At 36.6% G+C, this 27,461-nt stretch overlaps 2 protein-coding genes across 2 annotated transcripts; one reads left to right on the top strand and one right to left on the bottom strand.

Moving 5' to 3' along the window:
* Positions 1-625: 625 nt before the first annotated feature.
* LOC135153586 (long-wave-sensitive opsin 1-like) lies at positions 626-21,088 on the top strand. Its single transcript, XM_064096899.1, has 2 exons — positions 626-798; positions 16,771-21,088. The coding sequence occupies exon 2, from the start codon at positions 17,181-17,183 to the stop codon at positions 18,714-18,716; it is 1,536 nt and encodes a 511-aa protein (XP_063952969.1). The 5' UTR covers positions 626-798; positions 16,771-17,180; the 3' UTR covers positions 18,717-21,088.
* On the bottom strand, positions 20,016-27,151 carry LOC135153585 (uncharacterized). The gene is made up of 3 exons (XM_064096898.1): positions 26,986-27,151; positions 24,966-25,047; positions 20,016-23,176 (listed from the first exon to the last, which is right to left on the bottom strand). The coding sequence occupies exon 3, from the start codon at positions 23,104-23,106 to the stop codon at positions 21,328-21,330; it is 1,779 nt and encodes a 592-aa protein (XP_063952968.1). The 5' UTR covers positions 23,107-23,176; positions 24,966-25,047; positions 26,986-27,151; the 3' UTR covers positions 20,016-21,327.
* Positions 27,152-27,461: the final 310 nt, after the last annotated feature.

Below are 27,461 nucleotides of genomic sequence, written 5' to 3' on the forward strand. Positions count from 1 at the left end.
TGGCGCTGCTAGATATAAGGGCATAAGTAACAGATAAGTAATCATGAATAATAAAAATGGTAAAAGAATCGGAGTTGAAGTTGACGAGAAAAGTAATGCTAAGTAAATGCGATACATAATTGGTATATGAACCCAGACGATTTATTTTTCATTCTTATTCCCATACTTTTTCTTGACGTGGTTTTGTCATACTTGCCGCATTTATTTCCTCTACAATCATCGTAGTGTGCCCGTAGTGCGATCGTATCATGCTAGTCGTACAATCTCCTTAAAAAGGTGGAATACGACAACCATACGACTTCGTTCAGCAGCGCGGATGCATATTATATATTGCATTTTCAAAATCGAACGATAGCTTTTTAAACACTCCATATGGGAATTGTTCCCTCTGCATTTATTACCGCATTATATAATTGTTACCATGGTGACTATCTTTGTCAAACCATATTATAAGAGTTACCAATCTTATGTAGATATTTCAGGGCACAGAACGAGTTTATTTTGAGAGACTAGTTAGGATCGTTTGATTGAGTTCATCATCCGTTGATATATGCACTGTTACCCCCTCTCTTTCATTCCATCTTCTTTCCACTCTCTCTTAATTCGATTCGATTTTTTTTTCAACAGAGCTTACTTCTCGCGCATGTATCCCACAAACAGCGAGAGTGGTGCTGGAAAAGCGGTTTATTCAGTCGATGGAAGCTGTTTGATGAAAGAGCACTCTATATTTATCGTTTGCTGTCTCAACTTAACTTGCGTTTTCTTTCTATCTTTGTTAGATGTTAACCTACTGTCGCTGTGAGTATGTCCTATATTTCCGATTATATGTTATTATTATTTTTTAAAAACATTTCTACTGTTTTTCTTACATTTTTAATGGCAGACCTAAATATTGAACAATTACTTTATGTGTGTGGGGGGGGGGGGCTTGTGTGCGTTTGTGTTTGTTGGGGATGTGAATGTTTTTTTTTTATAGTAATGTAGCCCGTCAGCTCTCTTACTTTCTTTAAAATGATCCAGTCTTATTATTATTATTGCAGTAATTATGATAGTGCCAATACAAATTAGTATAATACTCACATTAGCTTATTTCTGTGGCATAAAATTATAATATGTGTATCCCTTTGTATTTTCGACAGTTGTCTCCAACTTTTATAGACCTATATGTCATGACAAAATAGTCTTATAGATTACTTTTTATTTTTTATTTTTGGGTTTCGTAACTAAGGTCTAAGTGACGGTGTTTGTGTAGTGATAAAGATCAAGCAACAAGATGTATACACTTTGGAGTATTTTTACGCTGCCTTATTTTGATGACTACGCTGGGTAGATTTTTTTTATCACGTGTGGATTGGAGTTATTTTAGGTGTACTGAACTTTTTGATAAGGATTTAATATCTGTCGTGTTTGGCTTATTTTTGTATATTCCAGTCCACTTCATGAGGTTCGGTTGACAACAATAATAAAACAAGAAGTGGAATTTCAGTACACAAAAAAAGTCATTTATCCTTTTTTTTAAAGCAAAATTAGCTGAATTTATATTCTTCAGAAATATGCATGCAGTTGGTTTTAGATGTATATGACAAGTATGATGCAAAAATGATGAATTATGCGGTTTTATGTGCAAATGAAATAGGCTAACAGTGACGAAAGAAATGGAGTTTGGAAGAAAAAGAGCGATTACTGAGATTACAGACAAAGGGACATCCCACCCCTTCTACACTCATGCACTGACCCACACCCTCATACACAGGTGACACGACATTTGCTCCTGCGACAATTGCTCCGGGCTTAATTTTGTCTAAGATATAGGGCTAGGGTAAGGGTTGCAATAGGGTTTTACGTTAGGTTTAAGTTTAGGTTTAGGGTAGGGTATAATTATTGTTAATCCCAAGGTTAAAGATGGTCATTCAGTTATAAGTGTTTGGAATTTAGAGCGGAGCAATTGTCGCCGGAGCAAATGTCATGTAACCCACACACACACCCCAACAATGCACCCTCCCATGTGCGGACATGCTTATTAGTGATTGGGGCAAATTATGCAAGCAGAGAGAGAAAACTCTTGTAATTGACTTCACAGTGCTTCACACCATGCTGGTATTTAGACTCAAATCGCCAATTTTAGTTTCATTATCCTGGACACTTCAGCAAAAATTCATTCTTGGGCAAATCAGAGACGAATTCATATCATGAGCGTTATCAATGCAATGTGCAACAGACCTCAAGCTATTTCGTTCGAATGGCATTAAATTGCAATTTGGATTGCGAGATCGGAAATTGCTCACTTCATGCTAAGGATCACATCCCGACTTATTGAATATTTATCTCATTTTAGACAGCTTTACAGTTGTCATTGTGCTGTAGAAGCTATCATCGTATCAAGTAATCGTGAAATTATTACTTTTTCCGACTAGCGGAGCGTTTCATGAAAAGTATTTTCGGATGTTTTATCCAGTTATGATTTATGCACGCACCTGTGCTTCTCATTCAATAAAAAAACAAAGGAAAATTATCAGTCGACGAATGTTACTGGGACACTCTCCAGGAGAGTTTCAATGAAATGAAATATATTTTTCTTAGTCAAGGTGAACAAACTTAGGATTTTATTATGACATTAATGTTTGTTTTTTCTCTTTCTTTTTGAAAAAATATTAATCTTAGTGATCTTACATAGATCTTACATTAAAAGTCAGCACAGCTGCTAAATTGATTTCCGTAAGGCTAGTGAGACGGCCATAGAGGCGTTCCACTTGTTCCAATTGTAGACCAACTTTGGACATCAGTAAAACGTTTGCTTCAGTTGATCTTATTCCAGAGTCAAACTGTTTTAATCGAACAAGCTAATGCTCTCGTGTTGGCGTTATTTCTCCTTGTGAAAAAGTAGGTACGTCTTAACGCTTCCTAGTTTCAAAGATTTTAACTGACGCCTCATTACAGAATAGCGCTGCAATTTAGGCGATTAATTTTAATGAGGTTTGTTATTCATGGTTATCAATGCTTTTACAAGAATCATTAGTGTATCGTCCACACACGTTATTTCGCATTAATGATCTACTTGATGGCGGGGTTTTCAGGCTATTATTGTCGCCAGGGTATAGTGGATTACGTCGGGGGAACGGAATTGTTTGTTGTGATACCACATGGAGAACAAAAATTATCCAAGGGCAATAGTTACAAGAATATTGTTGCATATGGAAGTAGGGTATGTTATGCCGTTCTCGAATTTTTAGTAAGTAATTTGCAAAGCCCTTATTATACAAATGGCATTATGCCATGAATTTATATTATAAACTTTTATTATAATGAAATCAGTAACAATACATTTTTTTAACAGAAATAAGTGGTCAGCATTTTATTTCCATATTGAACATTTGATCAATTTTCGTTTCACACTGAATCGAAATCGAGTAAGAAATTGCCATTATTATACTCCAATGTGGTGAAAGTCGCTAGACTGGATTAATTTGCGGTGTACCATTTCTTTCCTGGCTTTAATTTCGATGCTATAATTTGTATTTCCAGCTGTAACGCAGTTTTCTTCACGGAGCACAAAAACGTGAGGCCCCCTTTCACGTATTTTCTCCGTATTTTCTCTCGTTCATACTTTTTCCTTTTTTGTCTTTCGTTTAGCCTTCAGTTTCCCGCCTCGCCTTTATCATTTTCTCACTCTCCCTAGGAGAGAAAAAAGAACACATCCTTCACGATCTGCCATTTCATGAGTTATAATTTAGCCTTCCAGAAGCCGTTAAGTTCCATGTTTGAAGACACGCCACTGCCTTTTGTCATTCATAAATGCGTAAAATATTCATGAACTGTATGATTTTTCTTTTAATATCCTAACCGAGTCCTTTGCACATAAACGCAATAAAGATTTAAAACGTGAAATTGGTAACTTAGACACGGCGAAAGGCAGCTATTGTTTCATTGATGTTAAACAGATGGTGTGTGCTATATAGATCAATAATTCTTTATCAATTTGTTTTTGTGATGACCTATTTTCATTTTTAATTGTTCAGCCAAAGCAGATATGCCCACTATTTCGTTTGAAAGAACTGAACCATTCGAATAATATACAGATTTTTTTTAATAAATCAGAGAAATTCTCTCTTGCTCTCTCTCTCTCTCCTTTACTTGAGTTTGCCTTACCAAGTCATGCATCCTGATGTAAAAGAAAAAAAAAGAAACTTGATGATTAGTTGAACGTTTGATGCCATGCCTTCTTTGCTTTTAGCATTGTCATAACATCTCGTATATGCTTTCGTTTCATTCATTTAAGATAAATGGAGGTCCATTAGTGGATTCAGGAGTGTCAGCTTATTGAGTACTAATGAGCCCGAGCGAATGATTAAAGATGCAATCATTGAGGTGATGGTGAGCGTCTTATATTTCCTGGAGTGAAGATTTGATCATGGAGATAAAGTCTATCTCCGTGATTTGTTCATTTTCTGGTTGAAGAAAGTCAGTCGACTTTTGCCCATGATCAGTTTTCCCATTTTGAATCATTCATCATGTATAATGTTCTCGCGGGTTCTAGCAGCCATGCATGTTTAAAGACAACATAATCCCTCCGAGTGGTTGATGAATATTTGTGTCTTCTTTCGATCCCACGTTAAACAATAATAATAATATGATAAATTTGTATAGCGCGGCCACTATATAACTCTACTGCGCTTTGGTTACTCCTACTTACTAAAAAGAATGATCTACTTAAGCGCTTCCCTACACAGATGTGTCTTCAATAAAGTTTTGAAAGCAGGTACAGACTGGGCTATTCTAATTCTAAGGGGGAGTTTGTTCCACAGTTTCGGAGCTGCGTAGCTAAATGCACATACAGTCTCTAAGAGTTGCTTTGGTTTGAGAGTAGGATATTTTCAACAGGAATCTATCCTTATCACTTCGAGAAGGAATAAACAGAAAATGGAAGAGAGAAATACAGTTATAAAAAGACAGGTCCGGGTTGTTTGATGCTATACCCTAATGAGAAAACGTTTTGCTCGCTCTATCAAAATACCTTGCATGATTTTAGACCCTATTTCAATATATATCCACTCATTTCTTTATCGAACTTGAACATACTATCTGCCTTAGGCCGTAAAAATCATATTGACCGACATTAAATTTCCTTTACTTGGTATACCTTCCAAAATAATACGAAGCTCCCTAATATTTGCATTCTCAGATGTTTTCAATCCAGTGTCATAAGCCTATGCATATTCTCCAAATTTGGGGTAGATCTGTATTATAAAGAGATTTCTAACTGGGGGCTGCATATACCTTACAAAAAATGTATGCACCGACATAACAACGTATGTGGCTAATTGCATAACCTATTGAAAGTACTTGTTGTGTCCCCCCCCCCCCCACAGTCACAGTACTCTGAGGTTGGATTCATCTATACGTCGCTAGTGAATTTAAATTTCTGTTCGCCATTCTCCCCGCTCTCTGGTTTGATTCTTAGTAGATAGAAGTGCTTCCTTCTACTTTTCCATCCCAATCAGCTCTTGGTTCACCTCTCCCATGGGATGGCGCCATGGCCGTTCATGGCCCTCTTTTCCCTTTTAACTAATCAAACAACGAATGAGTGAAACAAATTCATGCGGACAGGCCATTAAGCTGCCCACCATTTTAATGATCTTGCGAAAGGTCCCGCGGAGATCAGCATCGCTCATACGGTAGCCTCCAGTTGTCCCTGACATGTTATTTGTATGATCATGCAGAAAGGCCAAGTGCTACAGTCCTTTTAATGCTTCCGCAAAGGAGGTAATGTAAACGATATGCTTTTACTTCTCATCAGGATTCAGGACTTCTCCAATTTCGATAATGCCACTTTCCATGTAGAAGAGTTACTGTTATCAAAACATAAACTAGATCATAATTACCGTGCATTAAAATCTGTCTTTTAATTTCTGAGTTTGTTAGAATGAGTGCTATTCATTTATCACTCTTGTTATTATTAGACCGAGAGTTTTCTGAAATAATTCCGTTCGGGACAGTAACCATACAGTTATTGGCGGCGGAAGCCAAAAAGCCCCCCCCCCCCCACCTCAAATTTAGGGGGGAGAGGACCCCCCGTCCCCCCGCTCCCGCCGCCTATACAGTGACCGTAGGACTATTTTGTGGTTTGACCCAGTTTTGATACAGGCCCGGGATACAGGGACCTAAAAGCATACAATTACTTTGAAAGAAACAGAAAGATAAATTACTCATTATTAGATTAATTGGCGACACAAAGAAGTGTAAAAAATTCTTTTTTTTAAACACAAGTTGGCTAATTTCTAAAGATTCGAGAATTCGTTTTCAATATATTTGTGATAAATTTTAAGAGGAGAATAGTAAAGCAGAGAATTAAAAACAGAAATTGTATCCAATGAAGAATTGAAATTAATCTGGTAATTCGAATAATTCATTAGGGTACAGGTAATATTTTCAAAATGCGAATGTCAAATCTATACTTTTTGATAAAATTGTCTGTAGCAAAGATACCGCAGACACCCTTAACATAAACATAACATTGTACCCATCCATTTCACTCACGTGATACTTTTTGTAATATTTTATCTCTTGGTTTCTTTGTCATCCAATGTTCCACTGAATTCAAGATATTTTTGTTGAAAATATTTGAACATGTAATTTTTACGAACTAATGGGCACTGAAGATAAATGTTTTTTTCATTTGATGCGATAAGGTATTGTATATATTTGCCTCTGATATAGGTGTTGATGATACCCATCATATTTCATTGATTACAGTCTGCATAACAATGCATGATTGATATACCGCTTGCTTTCATTACAGACAACGACAATGCGGTTGTCATAACTATAGTTATGCTAATTCTAAAATTTTCATTAAAATAACTGTCCATAAATCATGTTTTTCAAAAAAGAGATAATGCCATTCATAAAACGGACATGAACAGGTAATTTTACATAAAGCATGATTGATCAGGGAGTTTTGCAAAGATGTTCATGAAGTTACGCATGACTACAAATTAACGGAATATGAAAAGCCAAATATGTTCATGACATATATTTTCTTGACATATTAACAAAGTATGCAAAAAAATATTCATAATCCGGCAATAATAGACTTTGCCGGTTTGCCATGGAAATACATTTAAACGAGAAAAAAGTTGATTAATACAGTTTCAGCTAAAGGTTTAAGAAACACATTCTGCTTGCCATAATAATTTGTCAAGCTGTGCGTAAATTTACGAGCAGCTTTATGAAACAACACCCAAAAAATAAATAATTAAAGGAAAGATTCCTCATCTAATTCTCATGCGAATTCCATTTGTTATACCGTTAAGATAATCTACGTTACCCGCCCCGAGGGATAATAATAATAATAATAATGATAATAATAATAATAGTAATAATAATAAGAATAAGAATAATAATAATAGCTGATATAGCGCTTTTGCCTGAGGATACAAAGTACTGCTATTATTACCCCCAGCTTAAGCTCGAGCTACCATCACCGGCGCTCAGTGCATTCAATGAATTAACTCTTGCCCATTCACCTCACCTGGGTCGAGTGCAGCATAGTGTAGATAAATTTCTTGCTGATGGAACATACGCCATGGCTATAGGATTTGAACCCACGACCATCTGTTTGAAAGGCAAGAGTCATGCAGAACCACTAGACCACGACGCGCCCACAAGGACAGAGATAGCAGGAATGAAGAAGCATTTTTTTATTATCAAGGGGATCCAGTTTGATAATGCAAATGCAGATGAGTTTGACAAATTTCTTTCAAAGACTGTCCAAATCTGCCTCTTTTTAATTTTTCCCTTAATCACCCCATGTTTTGCTCCTGTTAAAGTGGCGCCCAGTGTACATGGTCATTGGCCCATCGGATACGCCACTGGTGTCTTGTTGCCATTAATAATAATAATAAAATTTTATTTTCCCAGGGTAGTCACTTCAGTTAGGAAACTGCTCTACCAGCGGCCCTGCATAACATAATATGTTATTATTTCCCTTCTCCAATCTGAATGCTGAGCGCCTATCAAAAAGACACAAGGTCCCGTTTGATAAGTCTTTGGTATGACTCGGCCGGCGATTGAACACACGACCTCCCGTTCATGAGACGGACGCTTAACCACGGGGGCACCATGTTCGATAATCAGGAACTTCGTCATGCTAAGAGCTGAATAAGCATCTCAATATATTTTCTTGTGTAAACATGTTCGAATTCACGGCTGGATCTTGATGTTCCAAAACATACCCTTTCGTGAGAACAGGTCAACGCACCATCTCTCCAAATTGTCGTTCTGTCGCCATCACCAACATTATTATCATCATCATTAGTTTCTCCATTTGCTTCTGTCAAGGTTAGCCGTCCTAAGTGTAGTGTGATATTGATTCCTGACCCCATCTATAACGTTGAGGCATATGATGCTATATTATACCACCATATATACCTGAACGGGCATTGCTTCACGGATCTGACTCGTCAAACAGAACTGCTTTCAATGAAATCAATTTCCGAGTCCTTTCAATCAATTTTAATTCCCTCGTCAAAAACTACTTCTTGTGATGTCAATCCATCTTTCCGTTTCTGTATCCTTTCTGTTCCGTCTCCCTCTCTCTCCCTCCCTCCCATTCTCTCTTTCTTTCTATCTCTCCCTTTCTCCCTTTCCCTCCCTCTCCGCCTATGTCTGTTTATCTATCTATCTATCTATCTATCTATCTATCTATCTATCTATCTATCTATCTATCTATCTATCTATCTATCTATCTATCTATCTATCTATCTCTATATCTATTTATCTCTGTGTCCCTTTTCTATTATCGCACTTCTCTTCCCCTCCCTCTCTCATCTTTCTCTCACCTCCCTCTTTCTCCTGTTTTCTCTTCCTTCGCTTTCTCATCTTAACTGTACTTACCCTCTTCATAATTGTCATTTCTAAAATAAAGAGAAACGAGCTTGACGATGTAACTTTGCTTTTTGTTTAATGCGCTGAGTGTGATGTTAACAGTCGATGTACTCCTAGTTTGATATTTGATTTAAAGATTGCTGGAGCGATATGACAACTTGTCTTCAGGTTCTATTAAACTCAATATTATCGGATGCAAATGCCGTGGAACGTCCTTGAATAAAGTTATTGCCAAAGAAAGCTGGATTCAGTTTGCCAAATTGAAGAGTAAGAAGTAAATAACTAGATTTTAAAAATACAACGTCGAAGTACAAAAACAACATTGCGAATAATATTATATTATGAATTGGATAAAGAGAAGAAGAAGAAGGAAATATAAAAGAGAAATCAAATCAGAGAAGATACTCTTTATCTTTTAACTGTCATTGAATTGTACCTTTAAAGGAATAACAGACATACAGACGACGCTGCAGCGCTGATGTTTCATACACAAATAAGAATAAAGAAAATAGTAATCACTGACTCCCCCCCCTCTCTCCCCTCTCTCTCTCTCTCTCTCTCTCTCTCTCTATCTATCTAACTATCCATCCATCCATCCATCCATCCATCTATCTATCCTCAGACATTTCACTCTCCTTTTCTCTTCCTCTTCTTGCTAACATCACCTTCTTAATTTTTACTCCAACTGCTTTCCTACCCCTGTGTCTCTTGTTACCCTCATTAGCCAGTCTCTCCTACGCATGGAACTCAAGCTATAAGAAAATAATCAATTCGATGAACATTCGAAAGTGGGACTTCCGCGTTCGAGAGAATTAGGGAGTACCGTCTTCCAAATTGAGAATTATTATGATCATTCTCTGAAATCTTGTGCCAGTTAAGTAAGGTAATTGGAGTCTCTGTCCTTTTTAGCATTATGCCCGTTCGTTCTTATTTAGATGAACTATGTATGTAAAACATAACAGGTTCATCCTCTTGCTGATACACTGTCACGAATTTAAAAAAGGTCACCAGTGTATACATTGGACGATTTCAAGAAAGCTTGTATAATTCTTGTTGGTATTTTAAATCACCATCATCGCTATCATTATCGAAATTATCTAATTGTTTGTTTAAAACATTCTACCTATTCTTTTTTTAAATGTTTTAATTTTTACGATTTCCGTTTCGGGCTGCCACATTTCGGCAGGCACTCTGCTGATAACACTCCTGTTTTTATTACTTTATTGTCTGTTATGCAATGAAAGCTTACTATATCGGATATCGATGTAGATGAAATCAATCCAATGATTCTTTTTACAAGATGACACAAAATCTTGTAATTACCATGATTAAGAATGACGCTGTAGTTAATTATGGAAAAGCAGACTTTGATGAATGAACTTTATAAAAGTCAAGTGAGCTTTGTCAAAGAAGCTGTAATCTACTTAAGATATGAACGTATCATTCTGTCATTCTCAGGTGAGATAAAAAGTTTAAATCATGAAGGAAAGGTCGTCTTGCTTTCGCTTTTCTTCTTAATCGCATGAAAATACGTTTTCTGTGTTTCTCTTGAGTTATTTTAAGTTTCATTAGAGACTAAACGTGAGATAGGAACTTTGCAAAATGAAATGAATCTTGTTTATTAATCTTCTGCCATAATATCTTCTACACCTAGCCCTCTTTCTTATTTTGAGGTAAACTGTTGGTTTTTAGTTGGAAATTGATTGTCATAAACACCAAAAGTGGATGATGATTGGGTTAATGAAATAGAGACAATTGCTTTGAATTCTATTCTCTGAATTTGAATAGAATGAAACGTGTATCCAAATCCTATGCACTGATTGAAATTAAAGCCAGGGAAAATCAATTTAAAAGTTTCGATGACAGAATATTGTTAGATGCAATAGTTCCGCTTTCTGGGTTCACCATTGCAATCGATTTTTGCCGGCTTGATATTATTTCCTGTATCTTCAATCGTAATTTCTGCGATGCAAAAATGGTTTTTGACTTAATCATGACGAGACAAATACAGTCTGCCTATCGGCTCGCAATTCAGTGTGTTCTTCTCCTATTGTTTATTAGGTTATTATCTATGAGAGTCTGGCTCACGCGTTAGAACTGAATTATATCATCAACCAAGTTGGCATCAATTGATTTGTTTGTTGCCACCATTGGGGGTCATGGTTAACGTGTTGCAGCAAGTTTCCATGATCGATCGATATCATCCATGAGACACGTCTGGAGATCAAAATCGATTCTCGAAAGATCGACACCTGTTTGTCCAACAAGACGTTACACAGTTCATCAATATACATCTTTTGTGTAGTTTATATAGTTGTGTTTGTAGTCCTAGATGTCTTGTTGGAGGCCGACCCCCACCTTTCTCTCGCTCTCCCTCTCTCTACCCTCCCTTCATATCTCCTCTATTCCTCTCACTGTCCCGCTTTTCATCTTTCTATCCGATATACCCCTCTCTCTTGTTCTATCCTTTCATTTCTTTCTTCATCTACCCTGTCCATCATCCCTCTCCTCCTTCCCCATTTTCTTTCTAAAATAAATGTTAATCTCGAGTCTATATAGCTATAGTCTATATTGAACATGCATTGCTTTGTTGGTATCCAAATGAAAGAAGTTATCTTTTTTTTACCTTATCATTTATCATTATAAAAACACTATCTTTCGTCTAGCCCTTTCAAGAACATATTCCTTCCGCTTATCAACACCTACGTATATATATAGAATGTTATTTATGAATGCATTGTGGTAGGTAGCCAAATTAAAATTGACAGTTCTTGCCTATCGATGTCACTGCTGTGTTGGCATCACGACCCTGCACGAGAGCATCATGGAATGAAAAGAGACATTTTTCTTATAGGGAGGGAGGGGGTGGGGTACAAGAGACACGCCTCTTTCAGCCCCAAACTGGCATCGTAATCTACCTTTTATGATTGATGAATTGCGAAGTAATAATTTGTATTTGTTTCTTCAGTTTTAGCAGTTTTCTCCATATGGAAATAATAGCCCTTTTCATTCCTGTCAAAAGAAAATCTAAATATAACGACCAACTTTTTTGAGTGACAGACATTTTGAGGGAGATTATTTTAAAGATTCCCGTTCCCCTGCTTCTATGAAATGCTTGAAATGCCTTTCTTGGATGGTATGTGTTTTAAGCCATCATCTCATCTTTTTTATCTGGATTCTCCTCCAAGTGATATCGATGAGCCTTGCGAGAGTCATAAGAATGATGAGCTAAAATCCCAATTTTAAAATTTCATAGTGATAGGTTTGATTAATGTTTTTCATTCATTTTGATTAAGTTCTCTCAAACATGTTTACTTTAAGAAATTAATTTGTAATATCGATTTGAAGTCAATTCTTAAGTAACAAGTAAGAAATATGAAATATGTTATATCTAAAAGATCTAATACAATCAGCTCTAACAAAATAATGATATATTAGTAAAAATACATCCTCCATTGAACTCTCATTTAGAATAGAAATATAGTTGACAAATTCGTTTTGAATTTAAGAAAAAAATCCAGTTTGATTGTGAGGCAGCATTATTTTCTCTTGAAATATTAATTTGTAATCGATGGTAATTTTATCTGAAAGTTACGAGAAAGTTACTAGAAATTTTCTGGGATATCCTTACCAGTAAACAGGAAATGGAGTCGACAGTAATACCATTCACTTCCTGTCAATTATTTCGTTTAAATTAATAAGTAGATTGAAGGACATGAATGGTCAGAGTTTCTTTTCTTCATTTGTCACCCGCAGGTTAACGTTCTAACGCTGATTACTTGCAGAAAATGATTCGAGGGGGGAAAACAAGGACGTCGATTTGCGAGGCTATTCGCTTAATTTTTTTTTTCAAGGGAAACGATCGAAGTGCTGGAGGGACAAAGGACGGGAAGGAAAGAGAAGATTGTGAAAATAATCGTCGTTGTGAACAAAAACAAGAAGAAGTTGAAATGAAAATAAGTCTTAATGGATTATTGTTCCCATGATGCTCGTTTGATATTGAAGGTGATTAAATATATAGGATTATGACAAACATGCAGTTATATTAACATTGATCTGATTGTACATTATTCCATGTTCTACTAGGTATGTTATGTTTCATAAAAAAATAGTTTGGATCTTCATAAAAGGCAATATTCCAGTACAGGAGATGGCGCCGGATAGTAACCCCCCCCCCCCCCGTGGCCTAGGTAGCTAGAGTACAAGGGGCAGAGATCCAGGGGATTTAGAAAAGGCATGTAGTAAGTAAATGCTGCCATGATCATTGCATTCAAGTCTTTTTCAAGCCATGAAATGCTCTAAAATATCGTGATCGCTCTCTTAATTTAAGAATTAGCTTCCCTGCATGTTATTAGACTGTACAATAATAAAGCCTTTGTCGTTTGACATAAAAGCACACAAGGCAAAAATTTCCACAATGTGCACTTCATTATTTTTTACACTGTAAATTACATGAACTGTTGCTATATATAAGGCATAATCAAAGTTACCCCTGTGGCATGCGGTAACCTGTAAGATACGATAGTCTTTATAATAATAAGAATAATAATTAGGAAAAACAAAAAACAAACAAGGAGAGGAACGATTTTAAAGGACACGTCAAAGAAAAGAAAGAAAATAATAGTAGGCCTAACGAGTTGGCGGTAATAGTCAAATATGACTGGTCGCCATTAAAATCCAACAAACAACAACAACCCCCGTGGCAGTACTGCCCTCCGGATATACAAAACTAGCAATGGGCCTACTCAAATAAAATAATTGAAATCCACCGACTTGCTTAAGAATGCTCCAAAATATTGTTCATAGCTTTACCCCGTCACTAAACACGATTCATACACTACTATAGGCTTATAGATTACCCCTTCTTGAATTTGTCGTAATCCCCTTCTATAAAAAAAACAATGTATCAAAATAAGTTTTAAAATGCTCCATAACGCCAATTTTCATCATTAGAAAATAGTGCATTTTCTCGCCCCTCTCCCTCGCAAACAAATAACTGTTTCTTTTTGTTCGTAGGGGTATCACAGACACTTTTCTCTGCATAAGCGATTATCTGATTGTTTGCCACGCTATAAAGTTCAGAGTGCTAATGATCATTCTTGAAAATAGCAAATATTACTTTTCGCTTAGATTAATTTTACGATTGGAAGATGTCATAAACGATTTTCTTGCAATACTGTACGTGTGTGTGGTTTTATGTTTTCTCTCTCTATCACACTCACACGTGATAACTTTTCTCCCTGTGCCTTCTTTATCGACATACAATACAAGGTTAAATTTTGCACCAAGCATAATGTACAATATATATTTCATATAAAGCGTGCAGTAGCCTCCGTCGAGGACAAAAATTGATATCAAGTTCCAATCGCTGTAGGGATTTAGAATATCAGAATTCCAATTTCCCGACATAATCAATGAGATTCGTTGTAATGAATTGGAATGAAAATTATTCTTCCCTGCATGGTCTCATTTTTTGTTTCAATCACACTTTCATATGAATATCTTAATACGATGAAACTGTTTTCAGAATATTTCAAAAATCTGAACCTGTCTTGTACCACTCATTTAGTTCACGATTCATTACCCAAGATGCAACATTGTTACTGATCATGAAGCTAAAATGCCCACTATAATGACAAAATTTCGGCTACTTTTTACGACATTCATAGTTATCATAACTTATGTTGCGAAGGAACAAATAAGGGTTTGCAATACAATTTCGAACGTTTTACCGCCGTTTCACATGATTAAAAAAAATAGTTATTTGAATGATGATTCCAGTAAAAAATAAAGCCAATGACAAATTTTTCGCACTCGTGAAACCAAACTAGAACATGATAAGAATCACGAACGGTAATCACAATCACGTATTCAAATTCTACTCCGGAGGTGAATTCCAGTTAAGTTTCACTCAAATTACGGTACGAATTTTGGGTGTGAAAGGCTTGAACTTCAAAACATCATTTGGGGGCGGAGTAACTTGACCTTTCAACCACTTCCGTAGATAATACAATTGTCATGCACTCATCGTAGTTTGTATTTGCGATGTAGTGCTTTATTGACAAGTCACCATGGACACATACCGACTTCGCTCAGGAATTAGAATTCAAATCAGTTTTCGAGTGAGCGTGTGAAAGGTCCGATGATTCTTAAGACGAATTGCAATCATCATTACAATGATGATTCAAGATTTCAGGTGTGAAAAGGCCCTTTGTTTACAGATGAAAATCGAAAGTGCTACAGTAATTGATACCAAAATTAATTTTAATTTTATTTCGCAATGCCACCATTCTCCAGTAAATCTGTTTCAAGATGTCAATGGGACGATTTATGTAATGTGAGTGAGTGGAGCGAGCGAGCTGAAAAATTGCGCAAATCAATTATGGAATATTCGTAATGATGATGTTTTGAAACAGTCAGGTGATTGGTCTAGATTTTGGATTTTGCTTAAAACATCTCAAGCTTTAAGATTCTGTAGGACCGGACGCAACATTACGCATACGCTTTCTAAATCTTTGAGAACTTTTGTCAAAAACACTTCATGACAAAGAAGTCGAAAATCGGTGAATCAAAACTGCAGTGTCGTCTGTAACTCTTGACAAACGACATATTTGCAGTTTCTTCATCAGCTCCGAATCTTAGGACGATCAGCTGTCCGGGTTCACCAATTTTTGACAAAGACCCTATGTTTTCATTGTGATTTGACTTGTATTTTCAACGCATTTACTGTGTGCTAGGATTGATTCCGCGTAGTTGAACTAAAACACGCTATTAATGTACATTAATGATGGGATATGTCTATGGTATATGATACTGAAGTATTATTTCACCGAAATCATCACCAAACTAGGACCAACGTTCGTCAGTATTTTCATTTACGAAATACAAAATAGTTTCAAAATAAATTTCACCCTTTCTTTAAATTCTGCGAACAGAAAGTGAATAACATCGGGTGACACGTTCGAACCCATTCGTTAGTATATGGCAAACTTCTCATTTAGAGTATTAAACGTAGTAGACGGGGATAGGGGGCAAGATGATCCAATGTGATTCCTTCTCAGTAAACAATTAGTGTTTTGTCGTCAAATGAACGAGCTATAGCTTTTCACCCTTTCTTTCTTGTTACGTGTTTCCGTTTTTATATATCCTTTTTTATTTTAATCACTTGAAAATTAGGAGTCAGTCGCCCCCTATCATGTGAAGTACCATCCATTTATTTCAGTGTAGATTATAAAGTTGGTCAGACTTTGTTCGATAGGCCTACATGCCGTATTAATTTGATAATTTTGCGTGCCACGGAATTCCACCTCAATATAATTGAAAGAAACACTATTCGCCAACTAAGATATAGTCGAATTTATTTATCGAATGCAAAATGAGAAAGGACTAAGTGTTATGATGATTACATTAAGACCATTTTGGTACTAAAGGAAACGCTGCAGAAATTTTATTGTGTACCTCTAATTTCATTGGACTTTGTTATTTTTGTATAAACCGTCGATGTTTTGAGAGACAAGGTCGTTGATAATTTCCAAGTAATGTCCTAATTTTCAAAGAGACGGATACCAACCGGGAAGTATGGATGTGTACCTAACTTGGGTATTACGCGTTTTTTCTTAACGATATTTATTATACACAGAATCACGGTTGCGTGAAATTTAGAGTTATAACGAATTTTTAGACTCAATTTATGTTTTATTGTTGTTGTTGTTTTATGTTAGTGCAGCAATTCCTCTTGTGATCGTTACATTTTTTTCAGATTTAATAATATGCATGCCTTTTAATATTTCCGTGATTCCATCGAACGTACTCTTGATTTAAAAGTAAAATTGCCATTGTGATGCCAACATGAAACTAGCTTTGTTTTTTCTTTTATTTTCATTACAGCCTGTGGTCATCGTTGTGAAAATATGCCGCTACGGCCGAATCTGCCAGCAAAAGGGTATAAGCATTTTTTCTCATGCATATGAAGTGCGTATATAATAACAAGTGAGGATTGACGATTCAGTGAAATCTGAGACCGAGCTGATTTATAAAAGCCTTCCATATCCCCGGGAAAGGAGCTAATGCCATTCAACTAGATTGGCAGGATACGGCATCTACTGCATGGCCGTGACATTTACCAAGTATAATACCAGATTCAGAAAAAGAGGAATAGGAGTATAAAGAAGAGGACACCACATAGTTTGCACACAAACTCTGGATGTAAGGTTCGTACTGGTTTTTATATCTCTGATATTCATGTAAGACTTTGTTGACGGCTAAGATGGAATGGAGGAAAATTTGATTTCAGCTTCATGACATACCTGACAAATTTGACATCCTTTCAAAGGATGATCATCTCGAACATGTCGACCACTGACCCACATATTCCTCTTGACTGTAGGGAGCAAAGTACTCGCGACATCGCAGACATCGTAATTGCCATCTTAGACATTCTTCTGTGTCTTCTTGCTGTTATGTGTAACGGCACTGTGGTATTTATATTGTACAGGAAACCCAAGCTAAGGAGTAAATCAAACAGCCACCTCATGAATCTAGTCATCGGAGATTTCATGTATTGCCTTACCCTTCCGCTGACCGTGGCGAGCTGTCTACAGGGTGGTTGGACGTACGGATTCGTTATCTGTCAGATTCATGGCTTCTTCATGCTCTGGGCCATAATAGGCATTGAATTCATATTTCCTATTTTGGCAATTTATCGGCTAATCATCATGTCAAGGTCGCAGAATCAATTTGCAGAGTTTTACAAGTCTCAGACCGTTGCATTGTATTTGGTAACCTGGATCCTTGCTGGGCTCTGCGCTCTTCCGCCACTGGTTGGTTGGGGGAGTCTGACACCATGCGATGGGTTAAACAAATGCTTTATAAGGTTTAGTGACACGGAATCTTACGTCATATTCCTAATTATTATTACAACCGTCATTCCACTGATCACCATGGTATTTTGCTACACCAAAGTTATCATAACTGTTCGCCAAAGTTCCAAGCGAGTTCAGCATACCACAAACAACATATTGTCAGCCTCTGTTGCTTCCTTAGCCGTGTGTGATGACCAAAGTACCCTTCGTGTCCCTTCACCTGCGCCTCCTGTCTTGTACACAGACAGAGATTTCTTGCCTTTGCCCCCTCGGCAGAACTTACCCAAATCAAACGTCAATCAACGAAGATCAAGTCTTGCTTCTGCAACGGGAGGCCGATCACGGGACAGTGCTCGACGCTTCTCTCTTGCTTCTATCGCCTCATCCACCATGTCCAGCGTCCGACCCAGCGAACAGCGCCTAGGACGATCCCTTGCACTGATAATAGCGTCTTATCTCTTCTCCTGGGTACCCGTCATCGTCTTCACATTACAGGCAACCTTTAAACCAAACACACCACCCGACTTCTGTATAAAAATGATCCAAATGTTCCTATATCTACATGTGGCAATGAACCCTCTGGTGTATGGTCTTCTAACTGATCCATTGCGGAGTGTCCTCTCTGGATATTTTAGACGAGGACGCCTCGGGAGCTCTCAGGGGTCACAACGTTGGGTACCGCCATCAGTAGCCCCAAGTACTCACCAACCGAAGAATTATGATAAAACAGTTACAAATTCCGTGGCATGGAAAGAAAACGATGAAGACATTTCGGCGCCGACCTACTCTGGACATCCAGGAACGAATCAAGGAAACACTGGAAAGACAGTCGTCATCAGCCCTGTATCAGTCTTGTCGACATCTTCAAATGTTGAGAGTAATTTTGTTAATAACATACCAGATGAGATGACGCCACAAACAGTTACAACATTGTCTGAAAACTGTGAACCACTAAGTGTTAGTGACTGTTGATAATGATGTTTTTAGCGTTTAATTGGAAACCAGTAACATCATTTTTACTTTATTATCATAAGTACTTTCTTTGCATCATGGGAAAGGAGGACCCTCATGATACTCAACTTAAAACATGCAACACTTGACATGTTCTCATGAATCCACTGACATAATTATAATCGGAATTCAGACTGATTAGTTAATTGGGGAAAAAAAAACTTTATTTATAAGTGTCTATTCTGAAAGAAAGGCTCTCTAGATACAACGGTCGGTATTGATTCTACTGACCAAAGTCCGAGACAAATTTCATTTACACGCAACTTAGAAAACCTGTAAAATTAATTTGGGGGTAATTTCAAACAAAAGCGTATGATCGGATTCGGAACGCCTATATAAAGTGGACATGAATTACCACTGACAATGAAATTAATTAATTAATTAAGAATCTAACATACTACCCCTGTATGAGGAGTACTACTACTTTGGTTACACGTACTTTGCCAATGGTTTACGCCATTTATTACAGTCGCTACTATCCAATGCCCCAGGTTTGCGACATCTTATAATAAGATTTTAGAAATTGCGAGTGTACCCATCTAAATAATTGAAAAACAAGTAACATTTTTTTGTACCAAAATAATATGGATACGGTTTACTTCCCTTTTTAGTTATTTTCAGCTCCTCATGCAAATGATGCAATCATGTCTCAATTGCCCATAGAGATGAGATTAGTCAAACAGAAATCATTGATGGAGATGTGATGAGATTGAATATTTCAGATTTAGCATACATAGAGAACCTGCAGAAAGAGACCGAAGAAGTCTTAACTGAGGACAAAACCAATTCCAAAAATTGTCTGACCCGTAAAACTCCTTACCTAGATAAATCGCTTCCAGTTATGTTCGAGGAGTTCCTCACAAGTTTTCCAATAAATTTACCCGCCAGATTTGAAAGGAACGTGATACATTCGGCGAATAGTGACCGAACACCGAACTGGATCTTTTAAGAATTGAAGTTTAGATGTAGTGTTTAAATGGTGCGCATTTTGCGCTCTGCAAAGTGAACATTAAAATTTGTCGTTTAGGGTTTTACTATAGTTCTATTCGATGGAGTAGATCAAACCATTTCTGGTGATTCCTATGCCTTCGGTCACGATTTCTTTTTTGTCATTCTAGAGGATCTATATCGAATAAGCATCTCAGCAAGCGATTATCTTTCTGTTTATGATCTGTCACTCCTGCTCTTGATACATCCACTATATAGACATATGTTTGAGAAACTAAGAATAATCAAAACTGAAAATGGACAACTTACATTGGTGTGAATTGATTAATGGTTATTTAATCATAAAAAGAACACTTCTTTATAATATTACAACACCAATTGCATAGGAAGTAATATGTTCATGAATAATATGTTTGCGTAAATTTCGGATAAGCCCTATATGCATTACAGGGATTTAAAACAAGTCCACATGGACTGTAGTTAGGGACCAATCGAATTCCGGATTTAGTTTGAATCCTTAAGATTCATTTTTAAATCTCGAAAGATTTAAATTTAAATCATTTGAGATTTAAATTTAAGTCGTTAGGATTAAAACTAAATTCAGAAATCGATTGGTCCCTAGCTACAGTCCATCTGGACTTATTTTAAATCCCTGTAATTTAGAGTGTGAGTTAACACAATTGTAAACAATATCTTCAAGATTGTATCTATACAATAAGTTGTGTTTCATTTTTCGCAAATGCTATTATTGAATATGCCTACATTAAGAAATAATATGATCAAGTCTTATGTGTTCATTTGTAATATGATAAGAATAATTATGATAGTTTATAACAAGCCAAGATTGTCAATATAGGAATTTTTACATAATATTGAGAAAAATCCCCCAAAATAATAACGAAAAAATATATGAAAGACATCACTCATATACGCAATAATCACGTGATTGATACTGATTCGATATGAAACAACCACATTACTTTAGCATTATGATAATTATGTGTCATTCCCTCCATGTCTTGTAATATATAGGCATTTGACTTTATATTTGGTCCTCTTCTCATAAACAACGAAGAGGAAAATACATGACGGTTATGTGTGATTAACTGTATTTCATTGAGTGTTTGTGATCGCACACCGTGAATTATAACTCTGTTTTCATGTTCTGTATGCATGTTGCACCTATCCATAAAATATATTGAATAAAAGTACTTTTCCGCTCTATACTGATTCATATAACGAATTGTATTTTACTCTAGTGGTTTTCTGGTTGTATTTTTAAACACAGTCAGTTCTCAAGTATATAAGAGCGATATTTATTCTCTGATCACTTTATCAAAAAAATCCTAGATCTATATGTTGCTATTAAATGAAATTGAATCAGTAATGACTGATTTCTCTCTTTCTTGGGACAACTTTAATATGAGTGCATCGTTGATGATATTTACAATGATTTAAGAAATAAAAAAAGTTGAAATTGTCTAGTGAATGGTCAATACGTTTTACAGAGCAAGTTCAGTTAATGACAAAAATGTCCGTGTTAACAGCCCTGCTTATTTCTACTCTGTGTTGTTTCTGCGGAAGGCATTTGCTCAATGGTTAAGATTGACACATGGTGAGAAACCTATATGAAAACATCAATGAAACAGACTCTTCTCTTGTAGGTCATTATATTGTCTTCATTGCATGCAACTAGCTTTCCTGAATGTGTGATAACTATAGGATAAGTGCACACTTTGGAAGTCGTGTCTAACCAGCTTGCTTGAGGAAAGGTTAAAATCTTCTTTGATATTTTCCCAACAACTGATACTTGGTCAACTGCATACACACATTGACTCTCGTCCCAGTACACGACATACATTGTATCTAAGAGAGGATCTAAGGAGAAGTCGACAGCTAATCGCCATTCGTCGTCCCGTATGATTCGCTTTGTGTTGCCAGTCCGATCTAAAATGATGAATTCTCCTTGACTTGTAGATACGACTATTTCACCAGAGGACATGCACAGGCTCCGCTTACATTTGCGATCCTGCATACGAATGATTTTGACGATAGAACCATCAGCCGAGTTGATTATGTAGATGTTGGACTGCTTAGCTTCTGACGCAACGATCATGCCATCACAATCAACGTCTACACTGACACAGGAGAATGATCCAGACGTATTCCTTGGAATGTGGAAATCTTTCTTCAAATTCCATTTGCTGTCGTACACACAGATGCACCCGTGGAGAGTCTTCTTAAAGCATCCTCCCTGAGTTCTTCCACAGAGAAGTGAATCTTCATCGATAGGTGTGCAATAGTTCACCAACCCCCTCCCATCATATTGTAACACTTTGACCATCTCTCGCTTGGTGGGATCGAATACGTACCCTTCTCCCGTTTTAATGTCTTGAAAGAAAGTGTTTCCCTCAAAGGCACAACCGAGAATACGCAAATCATTCATGTAAGATGGAATTCTGAATTCATCTACTAACTGCCACGATCCCTGAAGTGTGGAATATAACCTATGGTGCTCTCTCCCATTTCTTCTTTTCTTAAGTAAAGATATGGAGTTCATAATGATTTCCTTTTCCTTGAGGAGTCCTTTCATTTCGACAGTCCTTTTAAGGGTCCTCTCGATTTCCGCACACACTTCGACGGACCTTAAAACAATGTCTTGTTCTGCATGAAGAACATGATTAATTTTTATCTTAAGATCGTGACTACTTCTATGGAGCTGTTCCAAATCACGTTGTAGTTTCTCTATTCTTGATTTTAATATTCTTTGACATCTGTAAATCTCGTCGAGTATTTCTTTCTTGTTCTCTCGAAGTGGTTTTCTTTGTTTTTCTGCTTCTTCTTGACAGCGTGCCAGGTCAATGTCCTTCTTTTGCAGCAACAGCTTCATTTTCTCCTTGTATTCCTCCTCAATGGTTTTAATTGCTTCTTCCTCCCTTTCACTTTCCTTCTCAAGGGCTTCATCAAAATGTTTTATTACTTCATCTTCAATTTTCTGGAACGATTTCTCCAAAGCCGGTACACTGTCTGACACCTGATGGAGACAATCCTTTAAGACTTTCGAACTCTTTTCCCTCGAGGACAGCTTTCCATCTAAAAGCTTTTGTTTCTCATCAAGGATCGTATGGATATCGGTGACCTGACATGGGCTTTGATGGAAGATAAGTGCACATGACTTGCAGCAACCTTCTTCATGAGTGATGCAGAATGATTTTACCGATTCCTGATGCCTCTCACAATACCACTTTTTGTGTCCGAGTAGATGAATATGACCTTTCTTCAGCGCACAGGCGTGACATATTCTTCTTCTCACTTGGTTGATATAATGAATTAATACAGGATGTCCGTGACAACATGTCTCTTCGCATTTCATTCCGCTATCGCTGCCTGTAGCCATTGCCATGGCGGATTATGCCTTGGAGTTACGAGATGTGGTCATCAAAGACAGATGGCATTGCTTGTGTGAGGTTTTCCTGAAATGCAGAGAAAAAAATGTTTTCTTATATAAACGCACGTTGTTTTTTGTGATATACTCACCACCTCAACACTGCAATCATATATGGTGTATGATAAAATTACCTTCATGTCATTCATGATTATAGTTCAAGTAACTATATTAGACTATATATTGTAACTGTACCTGTTCATGAAGAAAATTTAAATGGCCAAGAGAAAAGATATAAATTGAATATTTAGATTTTAGACGAAAGATGTACTGAAAAAAAGAAACTTTGAAGAAGTTTAGGCCCTAATGCAACCAAACTTACATCATTATTATTATCATACCAAATGTTGTTACGAAGAAAAGAAACATGTAAATGTATATATTTCGAATTATCAATTACGTCGTAGGGATATCCCCCTTTTTCTTTATTTATTGCATTATTTTTTTAATAAAAAATTAAATTGTACAAATATTATCACCCCTTCGAATCACCAATGGCGGATGATCACGTTATCAATCACCAATGAGTGGTGATAGATCATGCTCATTAAACTAAAGGGGTACTCCAGGCTGAAAATAATTTGATTTTAACAGATAAAGAAAATTTAGACAAAACACTTCAATTTGATTGAATTCGGATAAGGAATAACAAAGCTATGGCATTTGAAAGATTTGCATTGTTTCGGTGAAACAGTTCTGGGTTCTATGCGTGTCTTCATGAATATTTAATGAGCAAACTGATGATGTCATAACCCCACTTGTTCTTTTGTATTTCATTGTATGAAATTATGTTTATTCATTTTTTTTCCCCAAGAACTAAAAAGTTGGATTGATAACTGATTTAATGCATTATATATTCATTGTTGCAACATATCATAAAGGAGACATATCACTCGCACTCTGTATGAAAAAATGAAACAATTATGATTTCATGTAATAACATAAGAAAAACGAAGGGGATGTGACACCATCAGCCCGCCTAATGAATATTCATGACAACGTGTATATAATTGTTTTCACAAAATGTTGCTTAACTTTAAAATTCATTAAGTTCGTTATTTCTTATCAGATTTCGATGATGATTTTTGTGTGTGTGCATTTTGCTCGGTGAATGTTACTCTATTATTTAGATATAAATACTTTCAACCCGGAGTTACTCTTTAATACCTCATTCCCACTTTCGTACATCCATGAGGATCGGCCTTTCGTAGTTGATCGGGAAGTGTTTTGAGCAATCCGAAAATTTTCTCTCCAATGAAAATGATTACCACGACTGAATGACCTCTAGATCTGATAAGATCTGACACGATCTCCAGGATTACTCCATGATTTACACCACGGTTTCAATTAATCTTCACGCAAATCGTGACGGTGGTAACTAGGTAATATAATGATACCTAGTTCCCACTTTCACGATTCGCCCCACGACTGAAACCTTGATCTCAGTCGTAGAGTAATCGTAGTGATCGTGTCAGATCTTATCACATCTTGGGGTCAGTTGTGACAATTGCTTTTATTGTAGAAATAATTTGGACGGCTCGAAAATCTAACGTTTCGCGATCAGCTATTAATACGAAAGGCCAATCGTAATGGATCGCAAGATAATGGGAATGAGGTACGAGTGGAGATTGATCAACACTCACGATCTGTCACGACTCTCGACCGCGTTTGTACTATGGACAAAGGCGCGACAACGTGTGATTGACATATTACTGATCACCACTGGTGATTGTTAACGATTGAATGACACAGGTACGTTACTGAACACCACTCGTGATTGTTAGCGCTGTATCCATAACGTCTGAAATCGCCCCTACCTCGTTATGGGCCTCGTGATACCATTTTGAACTGCTTTGAATCTCCTTTCGTCTCTAGTGTATATTGATTTATACAGGAGACCTGTAAATAGAAATAATATATTGATGAAAGTTAAATAACACAATAATTAAGTGTATTTTTAACAAAGAGCCAAATAAATATAGAGTCAAAACAAGTGACAAAAGTCAGTGAAATAAAGAAAAATCGCATTCGCTTATTTAGGGCACATGATTGTGTTCCGTTTTGTCCACAATATTGTACGCAGTGATGTGATTATGAGTTGTAGCGAGAACCATTTTTTTTTTGGCTTCTCACAAAAAATATAAATGTAACGGCAATGTTTCTCTAGGCCTATTTCCCATAAACGAAACTTCACCTGCCCCTGGTATCTACTAAGTTGGGGCTATTCGGCATTAGTATCATTTCTTCGGCTGTATACATGCACCTGTAGTGGGTAACTCTGCATGCATCGTGATTCCCATTAACCTTAAATACGGTGTTTAATTACGCAGAAATTTGCAAGGGTTTATGCTTACCAAAATAGTGCCATACTCACTAAATGCTAATAATATCACGCTAAGTTTAAGCAGGGACGTTAGCACGTCCCTGGTTTAAGGCGGACCAATGGAATAGCCAGGATAGCCAGTCAGGTGCATTATTGTCGCTCTGCATGAAACAATATATTTAGCGATATATTATTTAGCTCACGCTGAGCAATTTACACTAGCTCCTAAATATGATTTATGACCATGTCTCATATGGGACAACGAATCTCGGTTTTTATATCGTCATTTTTCACATTTCCATCTAACAAATATGATCACTATCTAGTTCAAATACTTCTGCGCTGGTCGCTGTCAAAATCACGAGGGGTGCCCAAATATTGACATACTTTGTTGCTATGGTTTATCTTTAAAAATCTTGCCATTTTCAATCTAAAGATACAATACAGAATTTGCAGTGAATTTTTCCCTACTGACCATGCTGACTATTCTGTAATTTGCTGGTATAATCTTTATACCTATTGATGCCCTCATGAATGACGTTTGCTCTTATGTTCTCCTGGCCTTAACACATATAAATGTTATGGTCGTACGAGCCTATTAAATACAGGTATGCAAAAGATGGTCATTCAAAGCCAACCCATTTCACAAAATGTTTTTTTTTATTTAGCTGATTGACACAGTGTATGGATACGATTAGCCATCTAACACTCATTCTAGGAAGGGCACTAATGAACTTCCTTTGCCCGAATTGGAAAGAAATATAATTTACTATAACTTTTGGAACTATTTGATTGGCAGGAGAATTGGGGTATCTTACTGTTTGTGGGAGAATTTGGTGTGTGGAGGACCGGCGTTTGTCCCTGTCTAAGTTGGAAGAAATTAAGGTAGATGCCGAGACAGAAGTAGGAAAACTCTTCAACCACTCTCTTATTAAAACTGCTTTTCCTTAGCTATGAGTTGCTTATAATTTTGTACAGCTTCATGTGATGACCACGATTGCTACTGTGGACTACTGTACAGGGGCCCGTTGCAGAAAGAGTTGCAATCGATTGCAACTCTGAAAATCATGCGTAACTTCATTTTCAACCAATCAACAGCGCGCATTTGGGACTTGCAATTGATTTTGGGGCTTGCGTTTAAACGCAACTCTTTCTGCAACGGACCCCAGAGGACTGGTGTAAAGAAGATATTAAACTTGTCTATAATTACTATACTACGACACCCAAAAACCTCTTTGATACCGTGGGAGGAAAAGGTCACGATAAAATAATCTCAGAATATGCCTTAATCTACCACTCTTTTGTAAATTGACACGTCTAAAACTCGCTCCATCATTTTATTTTTCAACAGTAATATAAAAAACCATGTAACTTTTCTGTCAAATTATTATATTCTGCCTTGCGTATGACTATGCTATACAGGACTATTTTTCTTGTTCGTTTTATGCTACTTACCATTGTTGTGTATGCGAAAAATATAGGTCATTATAGGATAAGCAATAAATGATACTTACGTTTACGTTTCGCGATGTAGTGAAATGATCTGATTCGATAAGTCAACAGATTTTGTTAGAATAAAATATAGATTCGGGGCAAGCCAACCATGCTCTCATCTATAGCGATATCTCACACACGCTTGCTGTGAAAACAAATATACAGCAATGGTTTCTGCTGAAATCTAATTTTATTGTACACATGTTGTCAAGTTTGCAGAATACACAGTGTTCAACGCGGCAAGTCAGTTGCACTTTGTTCAATTTGGTTTTCATTGTCCAAAATCCAAATGAATATTCGTTTCAAACTCAATGGAGCAAGGATGACAACAGGCTTATTATACAGACAAAAATATATGAAATTCCACAGTGGTTTTATGCTGTGCAATTCATAAAACGATCCACCCCAAAGCAACTTTTACATCTATCATGTCTATCTTACATTGTTGTTATAGACCATCTTGTAAGCCAAAACAATTGTACATCATTTAAGATAT

The sequence above is a fragment of the Lytechinus pictus genome, chromosome 3 (assembly GCF_037042905.1).
Source record: "Lytechinus pictus isolate F3 Inbred chromosome 3, Lp3.0, whole genome shotgun sequence".
Lineage (NCBI taxonomy): Eukaryota > Metazoa > Echinodermata > Echinoidea > Temnopleuroida > Toxopneustidae > Lytechinus > Lytechinus pictus.

Coding starts and splice junctions, on each gene's coding strand:
- LOC135153586 (XM_064096899.1), top strand. CDS start 17,181: ATGACATACCTGACAAATTTGACATCCTTTCAAAGGATGATCATCTCG.
- LOC135153585 (XM_064096898.1), bottom strand. CDS start 23,106: ATGGCAATGGCTACAGGCAGCGATAGCGGAATGAAATGCGAAGAGACA.